Source organism: Leptodactylus fuscus, chromosome 9, assembly GCF_031893055.1.
Source record: "Leptodactylus fuscus isolate aLepFus1 chromosome 9, aLepFus1.hap2, whole genome shotgun sequence".
NCBI lineage: Eukaryota > Metazoa > Chordata > Amphibia > Anura > Leptodactylidae > Leptodactylus > Leptodactylus fuscus.
In genome coordinates this window covers 13,923,174-13,945,665 of record NC_134273.1, presented here as the reverse complement: position 1 = coordinate 13,945,665, position 22,492 = coordinate 13,923,174, and the positions used below count along the sequence as shown (strand labels likewise).

The following is a 22,492-nucleotide window of genomic DNA, read 5'->3' as shown; positions in this document are numbered from 1 at the left end:
ATATACGGCTTCCAGCAGCTGAAACACCGCTCCAAGACAGGGACTGAGTGTTGGACCCAGACTGAAGACCTATCCTATGGCTAGGTCATCAATATAAATTACTTTCTGGTCCTGAACAAACTATCTAATATCCATGACCTATGCTATTGTGTGGTCCGATGACCCCAGCACCCCCACTGATCAGCTTTTCCCTGCACACTGTAAAGACCTGGAAGCAGATATGTATAGTCACACCGTTACAGCTCAGCTCACCATTAAAGAACATGCCTTTCTTCAAAAACAGTGCCACACCTGCCCCACAGGTCACGATGGGTACTGCAGCTCAGCCCTCAGTCTCTTCAACAAAGCCGAGCTGCAATGCAAGACATGACCCACGGACACACAGGGCACTAAAAAAAATTAAACTTTGTTACCCAGTGCAACCCTTAGACGAGTTTAAATGAATTTCCACAACTACAATCCCCCAAATGCAAACTTGTGCAGATATTAATCGTATTCCTCTCAAAGTGAAATACCCGAATCTTCTGGCAGAATAGAGAGGGATCTTTTGGGATAAAGTGGCGCCATGTTGTACGTGAGGATGAGCTGCGGCGGATTATAGGTATCAGGTTGAATAAAACACATTGATATAGACAGTCCGGGAGGTAAATCTACCCAGCCCCCGATAATTAGGACACATGCAACAATAACGTTGGCCCACGGATTTTTGGAGAATAATTGGAAGACTGCATTACGGGAGTCGGCACTCCGCGGCGAGACCTAGTTGGCTACAAAAAAAGTGATAAATCTGCGGGGATTAAAATAAACATCTCCTTTAATTAGAGCCGGCATATTAATTCACAGTGTTAAAATTATTCCTTCACTAAATAAACCAAAAAGTGCCCTTGTTAATGTGCAAAATGAGATTTCTGGGGGTTTGTCCTCTGTGTGAATCTCAGCTTCGCTGTCACAGCTTGAAGATATTCTTGAGACGTGCCCCCCCCCCCCGCCCTCCCCTCCTCCGCTCCCCCTCGAGGAGACGCGCTATTGACAAGTCTTGCGGAGCAGCAGATTTCGCCGGAGAAGGGGAGGTAGGTTGTCGTGTCCGCCGGGAAATGCAGTCACAGTTATTTTTTAAATGATTTATAACAATATATGAATTATTTATCAGGACGTTTATTACATGGCGGCGGAGCGGCTTCATATTGACAGGCGCGGAATGTACGGTGCGAACGGCGGTCAGCGGGGTAGAATAGACAGTCTATACTGTATATAGGTATATAGGAAAGCCACACAGTACAGAGGAGATGATGTGAAAAACTATATAGTCAAGGCTGGGATTATGGATTGCTTATCCTTCAAGGCTTACCAATCAATGACCTATCCATTAGCGGGGTCCGATACTCAAGCCCCCTGAAGATCAGCTGTTTGAAACGGGTCACGTTTGTTTGTCATACGGCCTGTTCACAATGCAGTCCCATTCAAGTGAATTGGGACTGACCTGCGATACCAAGTGCAAACATTGTAAGACACTCCGATACCTGGAAGATGCTAGAACGGATGGTCTGGGTAGGGTCAGACCCAGACAGATCACATGTCGATGACCTATCCTGTGGACAGGACTTCAGTATTAAAATTGGATTTAAGCCAAGGGCAACATGGTGGCGCTGTGGTTAGCACTGCTGCCTTGCAGCGCTGGAGTCCTGGATTCGAATTCCGCCAGGAACAACATCTGCAAGGAGTTTGTATGTTCTCCCCGTGTTTGCGTGGATTTCCTCCCATACTACAAAAACATACTGATAGGTAGAAGAAAAATGTACATTGTGATCCCTGTATGGGGCTCACAATCTACATTAAAAAAAATTGGATTTAAGCCCAGACAACCCCTTTAAAAAGCACTTTTACACCAGGACAGGGGCTTCATAAATCCCCCCCTAATGTCTATGGGAATGACAATAGTTGAGCCCTGAACTTGGCTATATAAATGGCATGGCACTGCGCAGGCTCAAGTGTAGTCTCTGTAGTTGTGCAGTGAGGGGGAATTCTAACTGGTTTGGGGTCCCAGATTTAGAGAATAGGTTCCCATTAAAGCAACTTGTTAATACATTGCATTAGCTATCCTGCACAATGTCATTTGCATCCTGTATTATACTCCAGAGCTGCAATCTCAATTCTGCTGATAGATCTCCTGATCCCCAGGAGCCCAGTGTTTGGACCCCCAGAGACCTGACACTGCTTTATTAAGGTCAGAACCCCTTTAACATGCCCCAACTGCTTATAAGAACTCCTACAATGCAGCGGGACAGAGAGTTCACTATACATCACATTACTATATAGTGCACGGTATACACCGCACAATGCTGCATCATTAGGATAATAATGAATATTAGAAGATTTCAGCTCTGTTTCCTGCACGATTGCAAATTCAGTTCTAGTGCACAATACAGGCTGTAAACCGGGATCAGTAATATAATTTTTGCAGATTGACTTTGCAAAAAAAATTTGCAAAATTTCCATAATAACTTATTCCATTGCTATTAATATCGATTTATTTCTAAGCGTTTCTCAGCCACGACACGGTGCGTAAGACGCCTTATTATGTGTGTTTTCTGCTCCGCCGCGTTCTGTCACCACATCACAGCCGGGTTCACGTCACCAACAATATCTGCAGGTCATAGTTACCAGCCAAAGAGCCAAGCGGGGAGCCAGGAACTGCTCTCCACTGGATATATTAAGACCTATTATTTCCACTGCGTACTTGATATAAGAAGTGTAAGTACTTTGCACAGTAACAATGTCCCCCGGGGCTAGCTACATCTTACTTCTATATACACGGCTGCCGAGGCTTTAGAGAGGCTCTCGTGCGGAACCGATATAGCATCGCAAACGCTCTTCTATGTGTGTCCGGCGTAGAATGTGGCTGTGAAAACAAGGCTTGTGTCTTATGCAAACAGGATCTGCGAAGTATGTGGCGATGGGGCAGTTTACAGACGCAGGAACGCGGAAGACCTGAAGAAGGAACGACGGCTCTGACAGCAGAGGGGCCCTGTTATCTGCAATGTATCTGTCCTATTGCATTGCATTATAGAATGGAAAGAATATTCCTTGTATTGGCCTCTGCCCATTAATAAAATGTAACGCTTTATTGCTACAAACACAAAATTTAAAATTCCGGTGTTTTACCATGGTTACAGACTACACACAAGCCCTGTGTAGTCTGACCCTACAGGCATAGGATACTCTATTACCTCTTTGCAGGAAAACCACCTGTCCTATATGTTAAAAGGATCTTTAGGTCCCTATTCACTTAGGGTTTCATCGGGTCAGTATGCAGAACTTTTTTTAGCGATCCCTATATACGGAGTATATACCATGATGTACGATGGGACCCTATCCATGTTGTATGAAGCATAAATCTTCACCTTCTGTTGGGGCTACAAGTTGTGAATATATACCTCTGACAGAAGGTGCTGTGTGTATACAGACTAGAAGACATATCAGACTACAATAGAGTTTGTCTGTAACCATGGAGACACATAGATCTGTACAGCAGCTGTGCGCACAATGTAGGATTTTTAAAGGGATCCTATCATTAAAAGGTTTTTTTTCTGACTAACACGTAGGAATAGCCTTAAGAAAGGCTATTCTTCTCCTACTTTTAGATGTCTTCTCTGCGCCGCCGTTCCATAGAAATCCTGGTTTTCTTCGGTATGCAAATGAGTTCTCTCGCAGCACTGGGGGCGGTCCTCAGCACTCAAACAGCACTGGGGGCGTCCCCAATGCTGCAAGAGAACTCTCCAGCGCCGCCTCTTTCTTCTTCAGTAAAGAAGAAGTATAAGGACTCTCTCCGCGTCTTCTTCCGGCGCTGGGGATCAAACTTCTGCACATGCACAGTCGGCTCTGCCATTGGGCCTCGGGCAGAGCTGACTGCACATGTGCTTGGCCATTTTTTTTTGTGCCCACATTCACAGTACACTCTGTAGTTCAACGGAGAAAACAGCATACTGAGCATGTTCGCGGAAGCGGCCACAGAAAAATGGCCGTGCGCATATGCAGTCAGCTCTGCCCGATGGCAGTCGATTGCGCATGCATAGAAGTTTGACCCCCAGCGCCAGAAGAAGATGCAGGGAGAGGCCGTTCCAGAAGATAGAGGCGTTGCTGGAGAGTTCTCTTGAAGCATTGGGGACGCCCCCAGTGCTGTTTAAGCGCTGAGGACCGCCCCCAGTGCTGCGAGAGAACTCATTTGCATACCGAAGAAAATCAAGATTTCTACCAAACGGCGGTGCGTAGAAGATATCTGAAGGTAGGAGAAGAATAGCTTTTCTTAGGGCTGTTCCCAGTCAGAAAAAAAAAAAAAAAACATTTTACTGATAGGATCCCTTTAAATCGAGATGTGTTTTCCCAGATTACCCAACCCCTTTTTCCTACAATATCTAAAGCTTCACCAGACAACGGCACTGCCTACAACTACAAGCAGGATACAGTTCACATTTATGTATCGAAGGACACAACAAGCATCATCTCGATATTAACACTTACATTTTCTCTAGCTGCTAAAAATAACCTACTGTCATCACAGGGAACGATAAGGGAGTAAACCTGTCATCCAGGCAATAGGTAACTCACACTGTCGCTCTGAGCAGATGGAGGCCAACCTTCCCACACTTGATGGCGAACGGGGATACTGGTGAGGTCGTAGACATTTCTTTTCACCTAGAAAGGGAAACAAAAATTGTCAAAATGAACAATGTACACACAAGCAAAACAGAAGCAAAAACGGAGGGAGAAAACATCCTGGTTATATGGATCATACAACGGTGCAACTTTACACAGCAGCGCTCCCTGATATTAAAGCAGTATATGGTGTCTGTATACAAGTTCACACTGAGTAACTTATAATAATGATGGAGGGTTTTCCTTCAGAGGTCAATACCAGTCCTGATCCTTATACTATCTTCTTGTATAATAGAAAATAAAACATGGTTGCACATACTCCCCATCGCTCCGGTCTAACCTATGGGACTGCTGAAGCTCTGTACCCTACTACAGTCCCATAGAGATGAATACACTGGTATATACTCCTAGGACAGTGACAAGGGACCTCCTCTATGTCTCAAGGAGAGAATATTTCACCATCAACATAGACGGGGAAGCTTTACTGTAAGAACAGCGAGGCTACTGACCTCACTCCCCCAGGATGTGGTGATGGTGGATTCATTGTACAAGTTCAAAGAGGGCCAGGATGTCTTTTTCGGACAGAAAAATATTACAGTTATGGGTTTTAGATTTTGGTAATGACAAGTTGCTCCAGGGTTGGACTTGGGAAGGAATTCTTTCCCCTGACATGGGGCTATTTGCTACTGTTTTTTGGCCTTCCTCGAGGTTATAGGTTGGACTTGATGGACCAATGGATTCATCCAATCTCATTCGCTATGTAACTATGTAGGTATAACCAGGTAGAACTCACTCATGACCCGCGGTCACACCTTCACCATCAGGCACTTATCCCTACAAATAGCCAGACAATGGCGGTGCAGAGTCGGACCCCATTGATCCCACATTGATAAACTAGAAAACTCCCATAAGAGTGTGGCCATAGCGTGCCATAGATATTCAGGTATGTGCAGCTCTGCCATCTGTCATCACCAGCCTTTGGGGACAGAGAGAGCGCTCTTCTCCTTTTAGCCCAGCGACATCTTTTTTTACGTAGGGATCCATCGCGGTCATATGTCGCCGTTATATAGCTCCATATATGTTCTAGTCGTAGCACCAAATAAAGAACGTATCTGCAACTTTCTGATATAATTTGTGCAACAGTAACAAATAACGTTAAAGGGGTTTTTCAAGGAGTTCAGATTATCTTAATTTATCAGGCGGTTTTTCGAAGATAGACCCGGGGCTCTTGCAAACCACACACTTGATATGTAGTGTCTGACGAAAATGGTTAAAATTAGGTTAAACCCTTCCCTTACAAGATTAGAGTATAATGGTGTATACCGGACACACCAAAAATAAGTAAACTGACTTTAGCGGTAGACGTCGCAAGCCTGACACTGCCCTAGGTAGACGACACAATTACCGCCGGCCGGGCGAGCCGTGTGGACACGTGTTAATTGCCCTTTGCTGCGGATAAACCTTCCTGACCAGTGTATTTACAGAGGCAAGTTCAATGAAGTCCATGTATATAGAGAAAGGTCAACCAATATGGTCCTGCTTGACCTCTGGAGAATAAAGAGAAGCCAGGGGACATTCACCACCGAAATGATATGACCAACTCATTGTCCCTGAGCCTCGCGACGCAGCAGAGAATACTGCGGGATTTACCTTCTCCAAAGAATAAGGAATAGATCACACAAGTCACATGTGAGTGGTGAGACTAGAGGTCGGGATCCTAAAGCTATGTTCATATATTCTTGGCACCAAAATCAGAATGCAATCCGCACCCCTCTGCAGGTGAATGGGCATGAGAAGTTTTTTGCAGGGATTTTTGGAATTATTTTGTCCTTTTACTTATTTTGGCTCTGAGTGACAATGGGGATGATAGTTGTGTGGATGCAAACTGAAAATCCCAATCCGCTAAAGATTGTGACTGCAGAAAATATTATTGTGCGACTATAGAAGACATCTCTCATCCCACCACAACTGGTCTAGCATCACCCAGACTCTACACCCAATACGCCATACCTCCTGAGCGATGCCCACCCATCATAATAACTAGAGATGAGCGAGTAGTGTTCGATCGAATACTACAGTACTCGAAATACTCGTACTCCATCGAACACTACTAGCTGTTCAAAGTTTAAGGTTCGATGCAGAACCAGCGTTGATTGGCAGAATGCTATACATTCTGGCAATCAATGCTGGTTCTTCTCTTACCTTTAGAAGTCTTCTCCATGCAGCGTCCCCCCGGCGTCTTCCGGCTGGAATTCACTCTGCCTAGGCATCCGGCCTAGGCAGAGCCGACTGCGCATGCGCAGTCGGCTCTGCTTAGGCCCCGATGCCTAGGCAGAGTGAATTCCAGCCGGAAGACGTCGCGGAGGCGCTGCATCGGGAGAAGACTTCAAGGGGAATCCAGCCCGACCGTCACTCGTGGATTTGGTAAGTATAATTTTATCAAATTTTGCGTACCCCTGAAACGAGCATTTCCCCCCATAGACTATAATGGGGTCTGAAATCCGTTCGAACAGTCGAACAGTGTGCAGCTGTTCGAATCGGATTTCGAACCTCGGACATTTTAGTGTTCGCTCATCTCTAATAATAACCCTACCATTTATAACTCACTAATACCACCACATAGTATCAGGATAAAACCACTGTATACAGCCCACATAATACCACCATATGGTGCATAAAGTATACCGTATTCAACCACCACCCCATATCCTCGCCGAGACTCTTCCACCAATTCATCACACAGTGTTATTCAGCTTTGGCTCTTTGGCTCTCAGCGCTGGCTGCCCAGTATTACAGAATATGGAGCCCTGTTGTTCCATTTTTAGGCTAGGTTCACGTCTGTGCCACTGTTAGTCCATCTGAAATCACGGACAAAAAAAGTCCTACAAGCAGGAATTTTTCATTCAATGACGTCAGGGAGAAAATAGATACCCTGACGGACTGCACTGTAACGGGGTGCCTTGAAATCTGTAGTAGCTTGTCTCTAGGCGGACTCATAAGGAGGACCAAACAATGCAGATGTGAACACATCCTAAGATAGTATTTTTTTCATAGTTTCATCCATCATACAGGGTCAATATAATATAGTCCACATAATAATGCAATATAGGTAAGCATGATAACCAATACTACTTTTTAAGGCTAAATTCACATGAAAGAGGCGCAAAACGGCCATGAAGAGAGTCAATTGTTCGCAGCCAACGCTCTTCTATAGATTTACATCTTTGTCTTATTGTATTGGTGTTCTTAGTCCATATTCGAGCAGCCGAAATACAGAGACCATTCCCATCCATCCTGACCATCCTTACACAAAGACAGCAGACATCATATTAGGGAAGATATCACATGGAGGCCGTAAAGTGACGGCCTCCCGGGGGACACCACAAGACCATGTCAATGTGCCCCTCCATTGTGTAGTCCGTGTGCAGCCTCATAGCTCAGCAACGTTCATACAGTATCCAGAGAAATCTGAGACGTGAAATAGCAGCGAGGCGAGCCGTCCCCCGCAGACACCTGTGAGCTCCCTCCGGGGTCATCTGTGATTATTTCATTAGTTTCGGGCAATCAGGGCTGGAGGAAGGGATTAGCAGCAATCCCTACTTCATTGCATCCAGCACAAGTCCCTAATGAAGCCTGAAGATGAAGACTCTGGTTAACAAATATCAATCCCCTCCATTCAGACCCTTCTTAGGGAGATAAAACCATGTTATAGAAAATAAGAGGAGGGGGACGTGCTCGCTCAGAGGTGGGAAGGCGATGGATTACTGTACATTTTATTTTATGTTTTATTAAATTGCAGGATTTGACCATTTCTGGGGTCACAGTCTTATGGGCCCCTCACATATCGTTCCCGAAGAGTCAGACTCACTATGCACCATAACAGGCTAGGAGCAGATCCTTAAAGCGGAACGACCATTATTTTATTTAGATTTTATTTGCAATTGTCTGATGTATTTTAGTAATCCTTAATAACCTCTCTAACTTTCTTTTAAAAGAAAACAGGCTGTAAAATTACCACTAGTAATGCTCTAGCTATGGCTCTATGTATCTATCCCATATCCATCTCATATCTATCTCATATCTATCTCATATCTATCTCATATCTATCTCATATCTATCTCATATCTATCTCATATCTATCTCATATCTATCTCATATCTATCTCATATCTATCTATCTATCTATCTCATAGCTATCTACCTATCCATCGATCTACCTATTATCTATCTATCTCTCTATCTCTCTCCTATCTATATCTATCTATCTCATCTATCTATCTCTCTCCTATCTATCCATCTAATATCGATCTCATATCTATCTATCCATCCATCTCACATCTATCTATCTATCTATCTATCTATCTATCTATCTCATATCTACCTATCCATCTATCTACCTATTATCTATCTCCTATCTATCTATCTATCTATCTCCTATCTATCTATCTCCTATCTATCTCTCATCTATTTATCTATCTCATCTATCTATCCATCTCCTATCTATCTACCTATCCATCCATCCATCTATCCATCTCCTATCTATCCATCCATCCATCCATCTCCTATCTATCTATCTCCCATCTATCTACCTATCCATCCATCTCCTATCTATCTATCTATCTATCTATCTATCTATCTATCTATCTATCTTTTCTCAACTTTTATAGGCTGCCAAGATATCAGCTATCCAGAAAATGGAGATATCTCTAGCTACAAACAGTCATGAAAGCTCAAAATCATTCCCTAGGTGGTATACAACCAGAGATACAGCCATTTGAATTGACCCTCCTTTGGCAAACGCTACAGCTCAGTATACTGCAAACACAACGTGTACAGATTTCTCTGGCAACTGCTCAGTTAGAAGGCTGCTAGGGAGTCTATTTTCTATTAAAAGGAAGTTAGATAGGTTACCGTAATCAAGTAAATTACAAAAATGTTCACCAAACGATAGCAAAAAAAAAAAAAGACATAAAATGGTAGTTACGCTTTAAAGTGGACCCCGGCTCCCTCTAAAGCTTATTAGACTCAGCATATATGTAGCAGTTACCTGACCATCTTATTTTTCTCACTTTTTGTTCCCTCGACCCCCTGCTATGATAGAAAATAGACTCTCCAAGCTTAGAGTTCGTATTGAGCCTGTGATAAACTTTTATTTATTTACAGCAACCAATCAGAAGAGGAAGAATTGTAAGGGGGAGGGAGCGAGCAGAAGCCAGGACCAATGATGAAGCAGGGGGTGTGTCTCAGACTCTCTTAGGACACCCTACGCTGTAGTGACTGATCACAGCCTGGGCCCACATGGAGCTGAGATAGAATACAGCCAAGAAGCGGGACCTGGGTAAAAGAAATTACAGGAAATCATCCCCTGTACGTACTAAACTGCAAATCATTTTTTAGCTTCTGACTAGAGCGTCCCTTTAAGAGACATTTCCACTCTCTTTGACAAACAAATTTTGGTTCCACAAACTCCAGCCAATCTGACCACAGGAGAGGAGTGATATTATACTGAAGGAGGACTGGCAGGAGTTCCAGCCCATGTTGTGGTTTTACATAGGATCCCATGTGTGAGTGGTTCTCTCCATAGATCCGGTCAGAAGAACGTACTGGCAAAAACTTAGTTTCACAGTCTTATTATGGGAGCAAAGAAATTAGCAACGTTAGCCATATTACAGGACTATGGGAAGAGGCACAACTTAAAGTTCCTGGGCCCCAATGCAAACTATGTAACAGAGCCCCCACTTACCACGTGCCATCTATAATAATATATATAAAATATGACAATATAATACAGGGACAAAGCAGTAAACTGGAGCACTGCCCCAGGAGAAGGAAAGATTAGCAACCGCTAGGACCAAATTTATAGAACGTATATTTTTTCGAGACCTCCAGGACAAAACTGGGAGTCGTAGAGATGTTACTCCAGGACTGATCCTGTACAGCACGGTCTTAAGATGGTAGGACAGGTATAAATTAGATACTGAGTCCAAGATGATTAAAGGGGTTGCCTAAGGACCCATAAGTATTGGATATCTGACTGGTGGAGGTCGGACACTCGGCCCCTTCGGTGATCTGGATGCTGAATGGGCAGTTCTCCGGTGGGGTGTTGGACAGCCCCTTTAAGCTAACTCTCAATATTTAATCCAGCCATGGAAGAGTTAAATAACGCCATCCCCAAGACACAAGGATTCCCCACATTCCGTTTCGGCTGGGAATCACAACACGCTGTATTATGAAATGAACAGTGTTTGCCTCTTCTATTAACTTATCGGCAACGACGCGGATTTCAATAACATTCCAGCGCTATCGCGGGCCTGAAAGGCCTCATCTTGTTATAGTGTTGTGTTGGTATAAAGCACAATGCCAGACTGATGTGCCGCACAAAAGTGATCAAAGATTCGCTCATGTTTGCCAGCGAACCTGTATTCTCCGCGCTTATTCTAGCACAGTGACCCCTGCTTAACAGCTTATCTGAAAGAAAACCAGTTATCACAGGCGGCCCCCGCTGTGAGCCTGCCATCGACAACATTTTAGGTAATGTTTGATGAAATCAATTCATGAGGATAACTAGTTTGTTTTGAGGAGATGCCAGCGCTGCCCGCTCTCGCTTCACATTTATCACTTGTTAAAGAAACACGCCATTGTTCCAGGATTCGGGGGTACGGCGCGGCATTAGTGATGGAATTTCATGTATCAATTTGCTGGAGGGTTCTGGACAGGTCACTGAAGGCGGTGGATGATGACACCGCTTCATTCTTAACGCTAATGAACACCTTGGTGCAACTTTGTACAATAAGTGCAAAAGTTGTCAGGTGGTTGAGATCATGCAAAATAGAAAAAACGGCCCGTGCCACTGTTATTTCATGGCTTAGAATATTCCATGGCCCAATATGGCACCCTTCCCTTCCTTCCAAGTCTCTGATGAAGAGCAAAATTCTCCACGCTTGGGTAGAAGAACACATGTGGTGTCCACAAATATGGGATGCTGGTTCATATACTGGGACAATGGAAGATGCATTAAAAGGGGTCACTTAAAATTCCAATAAACATTGCTGCTTTCGTCTATACACAGCGCCACCCATGACCATGGGTTGTTTCTGGTACTGCAGCCCAGCTCCACTCCATACCAATCAGTCAATATTGTCCCGGTTCCAAGACCCGGTGGATAACATTATATACATTGGCAACGAAAACTATAAACCAGCTCCCCATGAACATAAAACCCAATCTATATTGCATGTTGAACAGCCAAGACAAAGAATTGCCAACGGGACCTCAAAGAGACTAAACAATAATAGTTTAAGGGATAGAATTGGACATCTCGTAGCAGTGAAGAAGTTTTTGACTTTGTACATTACAGTAATAGGAAACCCTAAGACGAGCGCTAAGCCGCTTGTAAGACAAATCTCACCCCACCCCCAACCACTTCATCTGCGACAGTAACTTCTGGATGGAGTGGAGAGATGACAGTATCTACCTACAGTATCTATCTGCAATATGCTCACAAGGAATTTCCCTCCAACCCAATTCATATGAAGACACTGACAATCACGCCATCGTCAAGTCTAGGCCCTTGCGGCTACTGTCCCACCGGTGAGGTGGACATTTTCTTCATACTTTGGGTATATACATTTACATGCAAAGTCATTTTACATCATTCAGTGCATTCAAGTATGAAAGATGTGCCTAAGGTGTAGACTAATGACAGAGGAGGACGTCGGCCCTGACGCATGGATCATATACTGGTCTTGATGGGGAACTTGCTCTACTGCAGATCCCTATAGATCAATGGCCAGTTTGCCAGAAACCTGGTGGTATCATCTGGAAATAAAGTTCAGCCTGAATATATCCTTCTATAGGAAGTAGAATCCATTTACAGGGTTATCACCTCACATCAGTGTGTAGGATGGGAGCGGCCCTAGATGTGGGATACTAGGTCTCCTAAAGAGATTTTCTCATCAACATAAATATATTTACATGAGTAGAAAATTAAAAGTGAAACTTTTTGCAAATATAAGGATTTAACAAATGTATCAAACAAATGTTGGCGGTAATCGGCTGTCCAGGGACACGACCATGAAGGCAGAAACTTTCTATGGTCTGGGAATTGCCAAAAACCCACCCAGCCATGATGTCCTTATTGTGATCGGGTTATCTTCTCATACATGTAGTGTCCTCCTGATAACCAGCCATGATGTCCTTATTGTGGTCAGGTTATCTTCTCATACATGTAGTGTCCTCCTGATAACCAGCCATGATGTCCTATTGTGGTCAGGTTATCTTCTCATACATGTAGTGTCCTCCTGATAACCAGCCATGATGTCCTTATTGTGGTCAGGTTATCTTCTCATACATGTAGTGTCCTCCTGATAACCAGCCATGATGTCCTATTGTGGTCAGGTTATCTTCTCATACATGTAGTGTCCTCCTGATAACCAGCCATGATGTCCTATTGTGGTCAGGTTATCTTCTCATACATGTAGTGTCCTCCTGATAACCAGCCATGATGTCCTTATTGTGGTCGGGTTATCTTCTCATACATGTAGTGTCCTCCTAATAACCAACCATGATGTCCTTATTGTGGTCAGGTTATCTTCTCATACATGTAGTGTCCTCCTGATAACCAGCCATGATGTCCTTATTGTGGTCAGGTTATCTTCTCATACATGTAGTGTCCTCCTGATAACCAGCCATGATGTCCTTATTGTGGTCAGGTTATCTTCTCATACATGTAATGTCCTCCTGATAACCAGCCATGATGTCCTATTGTGGTCAGGTTATCTTCTCATACATGTAGTGTCCTCCTGATAACCAGCCATGATGTCCTTATTGTGGTCAGGTTATCTTCTCATACATGTAGTGTCCTCCTGATAACCAGCCATGATGTCCTTATTGTGGTCGGGTTATCTTCTCATACATGTAGTGTCCTCCTGATAACCAGCCATGATGTCCTTATTGTGGTCGGGTTATCTTCTCATACATGTAGTGTCCTCCTGATAACCAGCCATGATGTCCTTATTGTGGTCAGGTTATCTTCTCATACATGTAATGTCCTCCTGATAACCAGCCATGATGTCCTATTGTGGTCAGGTTATCTTCTCATACATGTAGTGTCCTCCTGATAACCAGCCATGATGTCCTTATTGTGGTCAGGTTATCTTCTCATACATGTAGTGTCCTCCTGATAACCAGCCATGATGTCCTTATTGTGGTCAGGTTATCTTCTCATACATGTAGTGTCCTCCTGATAACCAGCCATGATGTCCTTATTGTGGTCAGGTTATCTTCTCATATATGTAGTGTCTGTCTGACAATCTGACCACAATAAGGACATCATGGCTGGGTTTCTGACAAGTCTACAAGAAGTTCCCGCATTCATGGTCATATCCATTGGGAACCAAACAAGATAACAGGTGTCACCACTGAGATGGTTAGAAGAAATCTTTAAAATTCGACAAAATTTTGAATGATTTTTATATATGCAAAATGGTTGTCTACAAATGTAAAAATAATAAGGTTAATTAGTGTCATCGAGTCTCTCCATCCTGCCATCTTTAAACACGAAACCTTGATTCTTTTTAAGTAAGGAATCTGAACCCAAAAAAACACTAAAAATACAAAAGCAATTTAAGAAAGAAAAAGTGACATTTTTACAATTCTATACAAAACCTGCGCTCGTTCTAGGAGACGACTACCTGGTTTAATAGGCCTATCACTGCCCCCATGTGGTCACCCGTGCTCTCAGGCCTTCCGAACAAGACCAAAAAGGACAGCATTACGATTTTTCCTTCTCACAAGCCGTCTCTTCCAGTTCCAGAGCGACAATGATTGGTGCAAAGCTCGGAGCCGGAGGACTCGCTCACAGAGCTGCGCTCTTTGTAGACTCTCTAAATTACAGCGACCCCGGCTCGTTTTGTTGTTTTAATTGCAGCTCCCGTTTCAGTGCCAGAAAATGGAGTCCAGCTGTATTATTTATCGGAGGATCTGAAGTGCAAAACTGCAAATTCACACTATATGGCCAATTGGTCAGAGTGAAAGAACTTGGAAGAGGCCTTGCTGCCGCGCATGAATTGGAGAAACGTGCCCAGATATCAGAGGACTTCATTCAATCATAACAAAAGCCTAAACTTCTATCTGTTCTGCGTGGTGAATGAGAGCGGAGGAGGGGGTGTAGGACCATCTTGCGATGCCAATGCCCATTCACGTACCCTTAATGCTACTCTCTCCTAAAGAACTTGGTTTTTTTAAAGAAATTATTGGTGAAAACCATTAGCGGGGGAGACACGTTGTAAGGAGCGGACTAATTGGTGATGGTTAACCCTGTCATTTCCTTAACTGCCTGGTACCATAAGAGCGTCTTATCCGACTGAGGGGAACTTTTTATTAATATGGACGAATTTAATATTTCTTCTTAACGTTGGTGCATATTGGCAAATGCAGTCATCCATGGGCTAAAATAACAATTCCTAGTATCAAAATGACTAGGATCCTAAGGGAGCCCAACAAAAGGGTTGCCCATCCAATATACAAAATTTAAAAAATTTGATTCTGAATTTCTTTTTTTTTTTCCTCACCACCCCCTTGCTAGGGCTTCCTGGGTTGCACGCCAGGGCAATAACCAGCTATAGTGAATGACAACTGTAGACAGAGTCTTGAACGTTTCTTGGCTGAGAGAGACCAAAACTAACAGCCGATACATAAAATACTGGAATGAAAGGGGGGTTGTAACATGAGTATTTTCTTAATTAATTTTTTTTTTTTTGGTCAGGTGGGTAGTTCTGGGTTGGAGTAGATAGCCTGGGACCTGCCCACCTGACAGAGAACCAAATTAGTATATTAAGACCTGAGACTAAGAACACCGATTGCTCAGGAATGGAGGGAGGCAGATTTAAAAAAAAAAAAAAAAAAAAAGTTTGTAATAAAAAGGATCTAATAAGGTTTGCAAAGGGTGGGTAGAGGTGGTCTATCCACCCCAATTACTTTATGACCAATGGAAATGGGGGTCCTACTACCTTGTCTGAATGGGGCAAAAGGTCAAGCTTGCGTGCTACCACTCCACTGAATCATTGTGGGGCTTCCAGGGATAGAAAAGTGTTGGTCCCATGTCAAGGATCTGATATATACTGGTAGCTTATGTAAATTGAAGCCTTTTCCTAAATATATTAATTTAGAAATGCTGCTTTGTTTGCCTGCTATGTGACCTTATTCCTTCCATTGTTTACCCGGCGTTACCATAACCACGGACCTGTGAGATAGGACACGTGACATCACTCACTGCTCTGCTTGCAGGACAATCAGTTCAGCTAATTGCAGTTTGCTGATCAAGTTCTGTCTGTTATCTCTCTATGTAAACGCACAGATAATACTGGGTCGATTCTCTACACAGGGGTAGGGAACCTTTGGCCCTCCAGCTGCTGTGAAACTACAACTCTCAGCATGCTCCATTCAATTCCATGGGAGTTCCAAGAACAGCAGAGCAAGTATGCATGCTGGGAGTTGTAGTTTTGCAACAGCTGGAGAGCCGTACGTTCCCTACCCCTGCTCTACAAGCATGTACATATTATCTGATCTGCATCAGTACTGACACTTCATAGTGTCCTGTTCAGCAAAGAAGGAGGGTGAAAAATACAGAAAGTGAGATCAAGAGACAACAAGCAAAGCTGCTGAAAAAGTGAGATGGGAAAACCCCTTTAAATAGTTGCAAACGCAAGCGTCGCCAACTTCATCACAACGTTCAACTAGAAACAAAAATTAGCCCTGGACCTGTAAACATTCCAACATTGTGCACATTTTGGAACACCAGGATGCCATACACGTCCAGATGGATGAATGCTACTTTCACTAGATTGATCGCTACGTGAAAACGTGTAAAATTCTCAGCCCAATTATCCTCATAAGTGTCACCATGATAATCTGCCAGGGGAAAATTTCCACTCAACCAATAAATTTTAAAGACATTCCAACTGGAAAAAAAAATTATTTACTATAACAGACACACGGTCTATTGGCACGAATCGTCAGCCATTGAACCTGTCAAAATATCTGTGCGCCCGCTGCCAACTTCACACTAGAAGAATCAATTACGTAGCCTGTTCGAGAACAACAATTTGCAAGATTTAGTTGTGAAAATTTACTAAAGTCGGGAAATTCTTGGTTTGGTTTTCATGAAAAAATTTCAAGATACTTCAGAATTCAGCTGTTTACATTAGTTTTTGCTCAAATACTGCAGAACCTCGGTGGAAGGCTGAAATGCCCCAAGTGAACGTCAATGGTAGACGCCAAAATTTATTGGGATCAGAAGTCGTGATGGCAGAAGGGTAGGGTATTGTGAGAAACCTAAGTGATGGGGTCTGACAGCAGGTTGGAGCTAAACGGTTGTCTGTTTTCAAGGGCAACCAGTAGAATTTTGAAAGAAAAAAAAATCAGTACTAAAACAGCAAAGTAATTGCTTTGGGGTCAGGACTGTGGAGTCGGTAGGTCAAACCATTGACTCAGACCCCTCCATTTTTTTTCACAGATCAACTCCTTCTCTAAAGGCCGACAGCCGGGGTCCGAAAAAAAAGCCGGAAAGATTCTCCAGCCAACATTAGCCCCGCCTCCAACTCTAGAGCCCTGTTTGGGGTATATCTATAAATGCTCATCTCTGGCTTGGGGTTACCCTATAATAATGCCCACTGGGGCACCAAAAAAGTAACTGTGGGCAAATCAATCAAAATGCAGTGCACTTGACTTTTTCCTCTCCACACAGCCCATGTGGACAACTAATAATATAAGCAGGAGCCATTTCCTAGGATGGGGGTGTAGGGCTTACATTATATTGAGCTTCTACCTTAAAGGGATTCTACCATTAAAAATCTTTTTTCTGTGGCTAACACGTCGGAATAGCCTTTAGAAAGGCTATTCGTCTCTTACCTTTAGATGGCATCTCCACCGCGCCGTTCCTTAGTAATACTGGTTTTTACCGGTATGTAAATTAGTTCTCTGGCAGCGATGGGGGCGGGCCCCAGGGCTGAAAATGTGATGAGGGCGTCCCCACCGCTGCCCGAGAACAGGATCCTGCGCCGCCTCGATTTTCTGTTGGATCCTCCCCTTCTTTCTTTGTCTTTCTTCGGCGGCTTCACCTCTTTCGGCTCTGACACTAATAGAGCCGAATGCACATGCGCGGCCATAGTTCCGAGGCTGCAATTGCGTGCATGCGCAGTCGGCTCTACTAGTGTCTGAATGGCAGAGCCAACTGCGCAGGCGTCAGAAGAAAGACGAAGTAAGAAGGGGAAGATCCAGCAGAAGATAGAGGCAGCGCAGGATCCTGTTCTCGGGCACCGGTGGGGACGCCCTCATCGCATTTTCAGCGATGGGGCCCGCCCCCATCGCTGCCAGAGAACTAATTTACATACCGGTAAAAAAATCGGTATTACTAAGGAACGGTGCGGCGGAGATCCCATCTAATGGTAAGAGATGAATAGCCTTTCTAAAGGCTATTCCGACGTGTTAGCCACAGAAAAAAAGATTTTTAATGGTAGAATCCCTTTAAAGGGCAGATTTCAAGGGTAATTTCTTTTGTCTCCATCACTACAAGCTGTCCGCTGCTCACTGTTCAGACTGCTAGGATTCCTTTCATTAGCATGCAGGTCACTAGTCGAGGTTGCCACTGGTCCCGCTAAACCTTAAGCCGATTAATTACATGTTAATTAAAGAAATACAGAAACTTCAGCGAGCAAGGTATCCCCCGAGGAAAGCGATGGACAGCATGGCGGTACTCTGTAATTTTGTCCAAGACCCTTAATACCAGCCCTGAGACATACAACCATTAAAGGGCACGTTGTACTTTTGGGTGAGTTGTCATCTTCTGTCTTATCCTCATGGTGGGAAGTGACTTCTGGATGGGTCTCAGCCTCGGCCATTCCAGAGCATCATAATCTTATAGGCTAATCCAGCGGTTTTCAACCCTATCATTACGACCAGCCGACAGGACACATTGTCAGAAGAGTCTCAATGAGCACCTGGTGGGAACGGCCGTGGTCTCACCTGTGAGTCGGCAATAAGAGATCTGATCTTGGACTCTTGGTCTCCCAGAGACAGGTGCAAGCATTGAGCAACCACAAAAGGGAACGCTATGGAATCTGCTGTACTTTTTTCAGCTTTCACATATGTTCTCCGCATCTATCACAAAGGACTTAGACCGGGTTCTCACGGCCATAAACCAGCCTATGGTAGAGCTGACATCACCTGTCAAATATTGACCCACATTGGTTATGTAATGTAGAGGAACAGGAATCCCAGATCCCTTGATCTAGTAGTCTGTGGTGTTCCAGCACTGATGACTCCATCAGGCATTTTTTTCCCCCCAATCTGACTTTCACCTTCTTCAATAAGTCAAATGATCAGAGGTTGACCTTTTTTTTCTAGCATATATTGCTGCGTAAACAGAAAGTCTCTCTGTGCTTCCTGCAGATACTACTAAGAACTAACATGTGAGCTCACATTTATCAATGTCCCACCCCCCTGTTGTTCTGCCTTACCTTTTCTATCAGAATAACCCCCAGCTCCACACAATCTGCTCCTTAAAGGGATCCTATCACTCAGACAATTTTCTCTAGGTACCACATCGGAATAGCCTTAAGAAAGGCTATTCGTCTCCTACCTTTCGTCGTCTTCTCCGCACCGCCTTTCGCCTACAATCCCGGTTCTTGTCAGTATGCAAATTAGCTCTCTTGCAGCACTGGGGGCGGGCTCCAGCGCTCAAACAGCACTGGGGGCGTCCCCAATGCTGCGAGAGAACTTTCTCCAGCGTCGCCTCCATCTTCTTCAGCAGCGTCAGCTTCAGCCTCTTCTTCCGCCGGCGGCTTGTAACTTCTAGGCCTCGGGCAGAGCAGAGTGCGCATGCCCACAGGCCACGAGAAAATGGACGCTTACAATACTGTGCAAGCGGCCATTTTCTCGTGCCCTGTGGGCATGCACAGTCTGCTCTACCCAAGGCCGCATGCACAGTCTGCTCTACCCAAGGCCCGAGGCCTAGAAGTTACAAGCCACCGCCGGATGAAGAGGCTGAAGAGGACGCTGCTGACAAAGATGGAGGCGGCGCAGGAGAGAGTTCTCTCGCAGCATTGAGGATGCCCCTAGTGCTGTTTGAGCGCTGGGGACCGCCCCCAGTGCTGCGAGAGAGCTCATTTGCATACCGACAAGAACAGGGATTGTAGGCAAACGGCGGCACGGAGAAGACAACGAAAGGTAGGAGAAGAATAGCCTATCTTAAGGCTATTCTGACGTGGTATCTGGAAATAATTGTGTCTGAGTGATAGGATCCCTTTAAAGCCCCACTTTTATAGTAAGGTCACTATCCCTCCGGTACTGTCCCCAGCATTATCAGCAGTAGTTGGTGCATCTTCCAGGACCTTTAGTGATAGATCCACACAGTCTAAGGAGGTCCATTTCAGTATTAGCTCTGCAGAGTTTTACGGGAACAGCAAGTAGACATGGGTATTGGTGCTTGACATGGGTGACCGCATCTAGTAATGGATCCCAATAGAGTCAATGGAGTCCCTCAGGCTCCGTCGTTGTCCACTACTTTTGCGGCCTGTTCGTCCATTCTATCAGAGCACAGACATGCAGTACTAACTAAGCGAAACATGGACTGAAATTAGAACAAAAACTAAGAAGCGTAAGCAGGCATCTGCAAATCTGAACAGAAAAACGAGTTTACAAGATGGCACTGAAGTGTAAGGAAAGTCGGCCGATCATAACTAGTGACTACAAGTATAAGCTGGCCATATATCAATCAAAGAATCCAAATATTATATACAAAAAAAAGTAATGAAGTTTAGTTATTCAGTATAGATTATTCCTCACTGTGATCTATAGCCATTGGAATTTTAACTTGAAGAGAAAAAAAAAAATTCCTTAATACGCTCAAGATTGTGTCCTGGATTTACTCGGTGCCCCGCTTTCATGTGGAGAAATATAAAAAGTATCAAGTGAAGCCAAAATAATTACCCTTGGGGGCTCCATTGTCCAAACTGCACAATTACATGACACGGCTAATTGCACAAAGCTGCAACTGAAAGACGTCTCAAGTAGGGTGCAGGTCACTCCTTACATACGGGAAGTGGAGGAGAAGGTTTATTAGGGGCAATCTAGAATCAGGTCTGCAAAGTTTATGGGGGAATCAGACTCCAAGAACTCGAGAACCGATCAGGTCCGATAATAGTGCCGGATCAGAAACAGACCTTTCTGGCCACAAACCGAACACAAAATGTAGAGGTAAATGTCTTTTTATGGATATGCAAATCAGTTGGTAAGTGCAATAAGGGCGGAGTTATGCTGTCAGATTTGCCCACAGACAGAGGGGCAGCAGTTGGTAGCCATTCCAGAGGAGAATCACAGCACTTGTGGCTGTCTGTAGGCAAATCAGACCCCACCCCCGAGCACTTGCAGAGGGAGACATTTTGGACCTGACAGACTCCCGTGTGTATATATACATATATTTCTATTCTACTGTTATAAATGTGAAAGTTTGGATGTTTGTTTCTCAATCACGCAAAAATGGCTGAACCGATTTGGATGAAATTTGGCACACAGATTGTAACTTCGATTAACACATCGGCTACTTTTTATCCTGGTAGTGACGGTTATGAATTTATGTACACATACTATATTACACTGCTCTTTGCAGCAGGCTGATAAAGCCAGGTCTGTGATCTCTCTATGTAAACACACAACTAACCGTCAGTCCATTGTGTACATGCATTTGCATATTACCTGATCTGCTCCAGGCAGTGCTGACACACTGGATGGGAAAACCCCTTTAATCCAAATTGTCAGTTTGCTACTTTTAAACATGCCGGGAAAAAGAAAATCGAACTTGCCGCAAAATTCTAAAACAAGGAGAGCTATGAAGGAGCCAGAAGTCACAGAGTTCTCCTCAAGCGGAGCTAACGGGGATCGACGCCAACAACACGCTCACTATATGGTGTCCCAGCGAGCTGCTGAGAGGCCGGAACAATCCCGGGCACAGTGCGAGGAATGAGTTTAGAGGCAGGCCAGCTTGACAGTTGCTGAAACACCGGAGCAGGTGGATCATCAACTCCAACAACACGCTCATAATATGGCATCCCAGCGAGCTGCTGAGATGCCGGAACAATCACAGGCACAGTGTGAGGAACAAGTCCAGCAGCAGGACAGCTTGAGAGCTAGCTAAGAAGCCGCAGACGAAGTTGTGGGCAGAGGCTAGTGTATATATATATATATATATATATATATATATATATATATATATATATATATTTTTTTTTTTATTTTATTTTTATTTTATTTTAAAGGGATTCTACCACTAAAACACTTTTTTTTCTAGTGACCACGTCGGAATAGCCTTTAAAAAGGCTATTCGTCTCTTACCTGTAGAAGTGCTCTCCGCCGCGCCGTTCGTTCAAAATACCGGTTTGTACCGGTATGCTAATGAGTTCTCTCGCAGCGATGGGGGCGTCCCCATCGCAGGAGCAGCGATGGGGGCGTCCCCATTGCAGCTCGAAAACTCACCGCAGCGCCGCCTCTCCGGTCTTCGGTGTCCTCCCCTTGCCTCTTCAGCGTCTGTCGAACGCCTGCGCAGTATGCTCTCTGTTCGGCGAAGCTTGCCGAACGTACTGCGCATGCGCGAAAGTTCGGTGCCCGCACTATGGCTGGGATCGCAATTTCGCGCATGCGCAGTACGTTCGGCAATCTTCGTCGAACAGAGCGTACTGCGCAGGCGTCCGACAGTACGCTGAAGGAGCAAAGGGAGGACACCGAAGACCAGAGAGGCGGCGCTGCGGTGAGTTTTCGAGCTGCAATGGGGACGCCCCCATCGCTGC

The 22,492-nt window shown here is 44.5% G+C and overlaps 1 protein-coding gene across 1 annotated transcript in view; it reads right to left on the bottom strand.

Moving 5' to 3' along the window:
- FAF1 (Fas associated factor 1) overlaps window positions 1-22,492 on the bottom strand; it is a 152,337-nt gene that overhangs the window by 79,052 nt on the left and 50,793 nt on the right. The window contains exon 8 of the mRNA XM_075286243.1: window positions 4,606-4,692. Coding sequence (XP_075142344.1) covers window positions 4,606-4,692 — 87 coding nt within the window. The remainder of the gene's footprint in view (window positions 1-4,605; window positions 4,693-22,492) is intronic.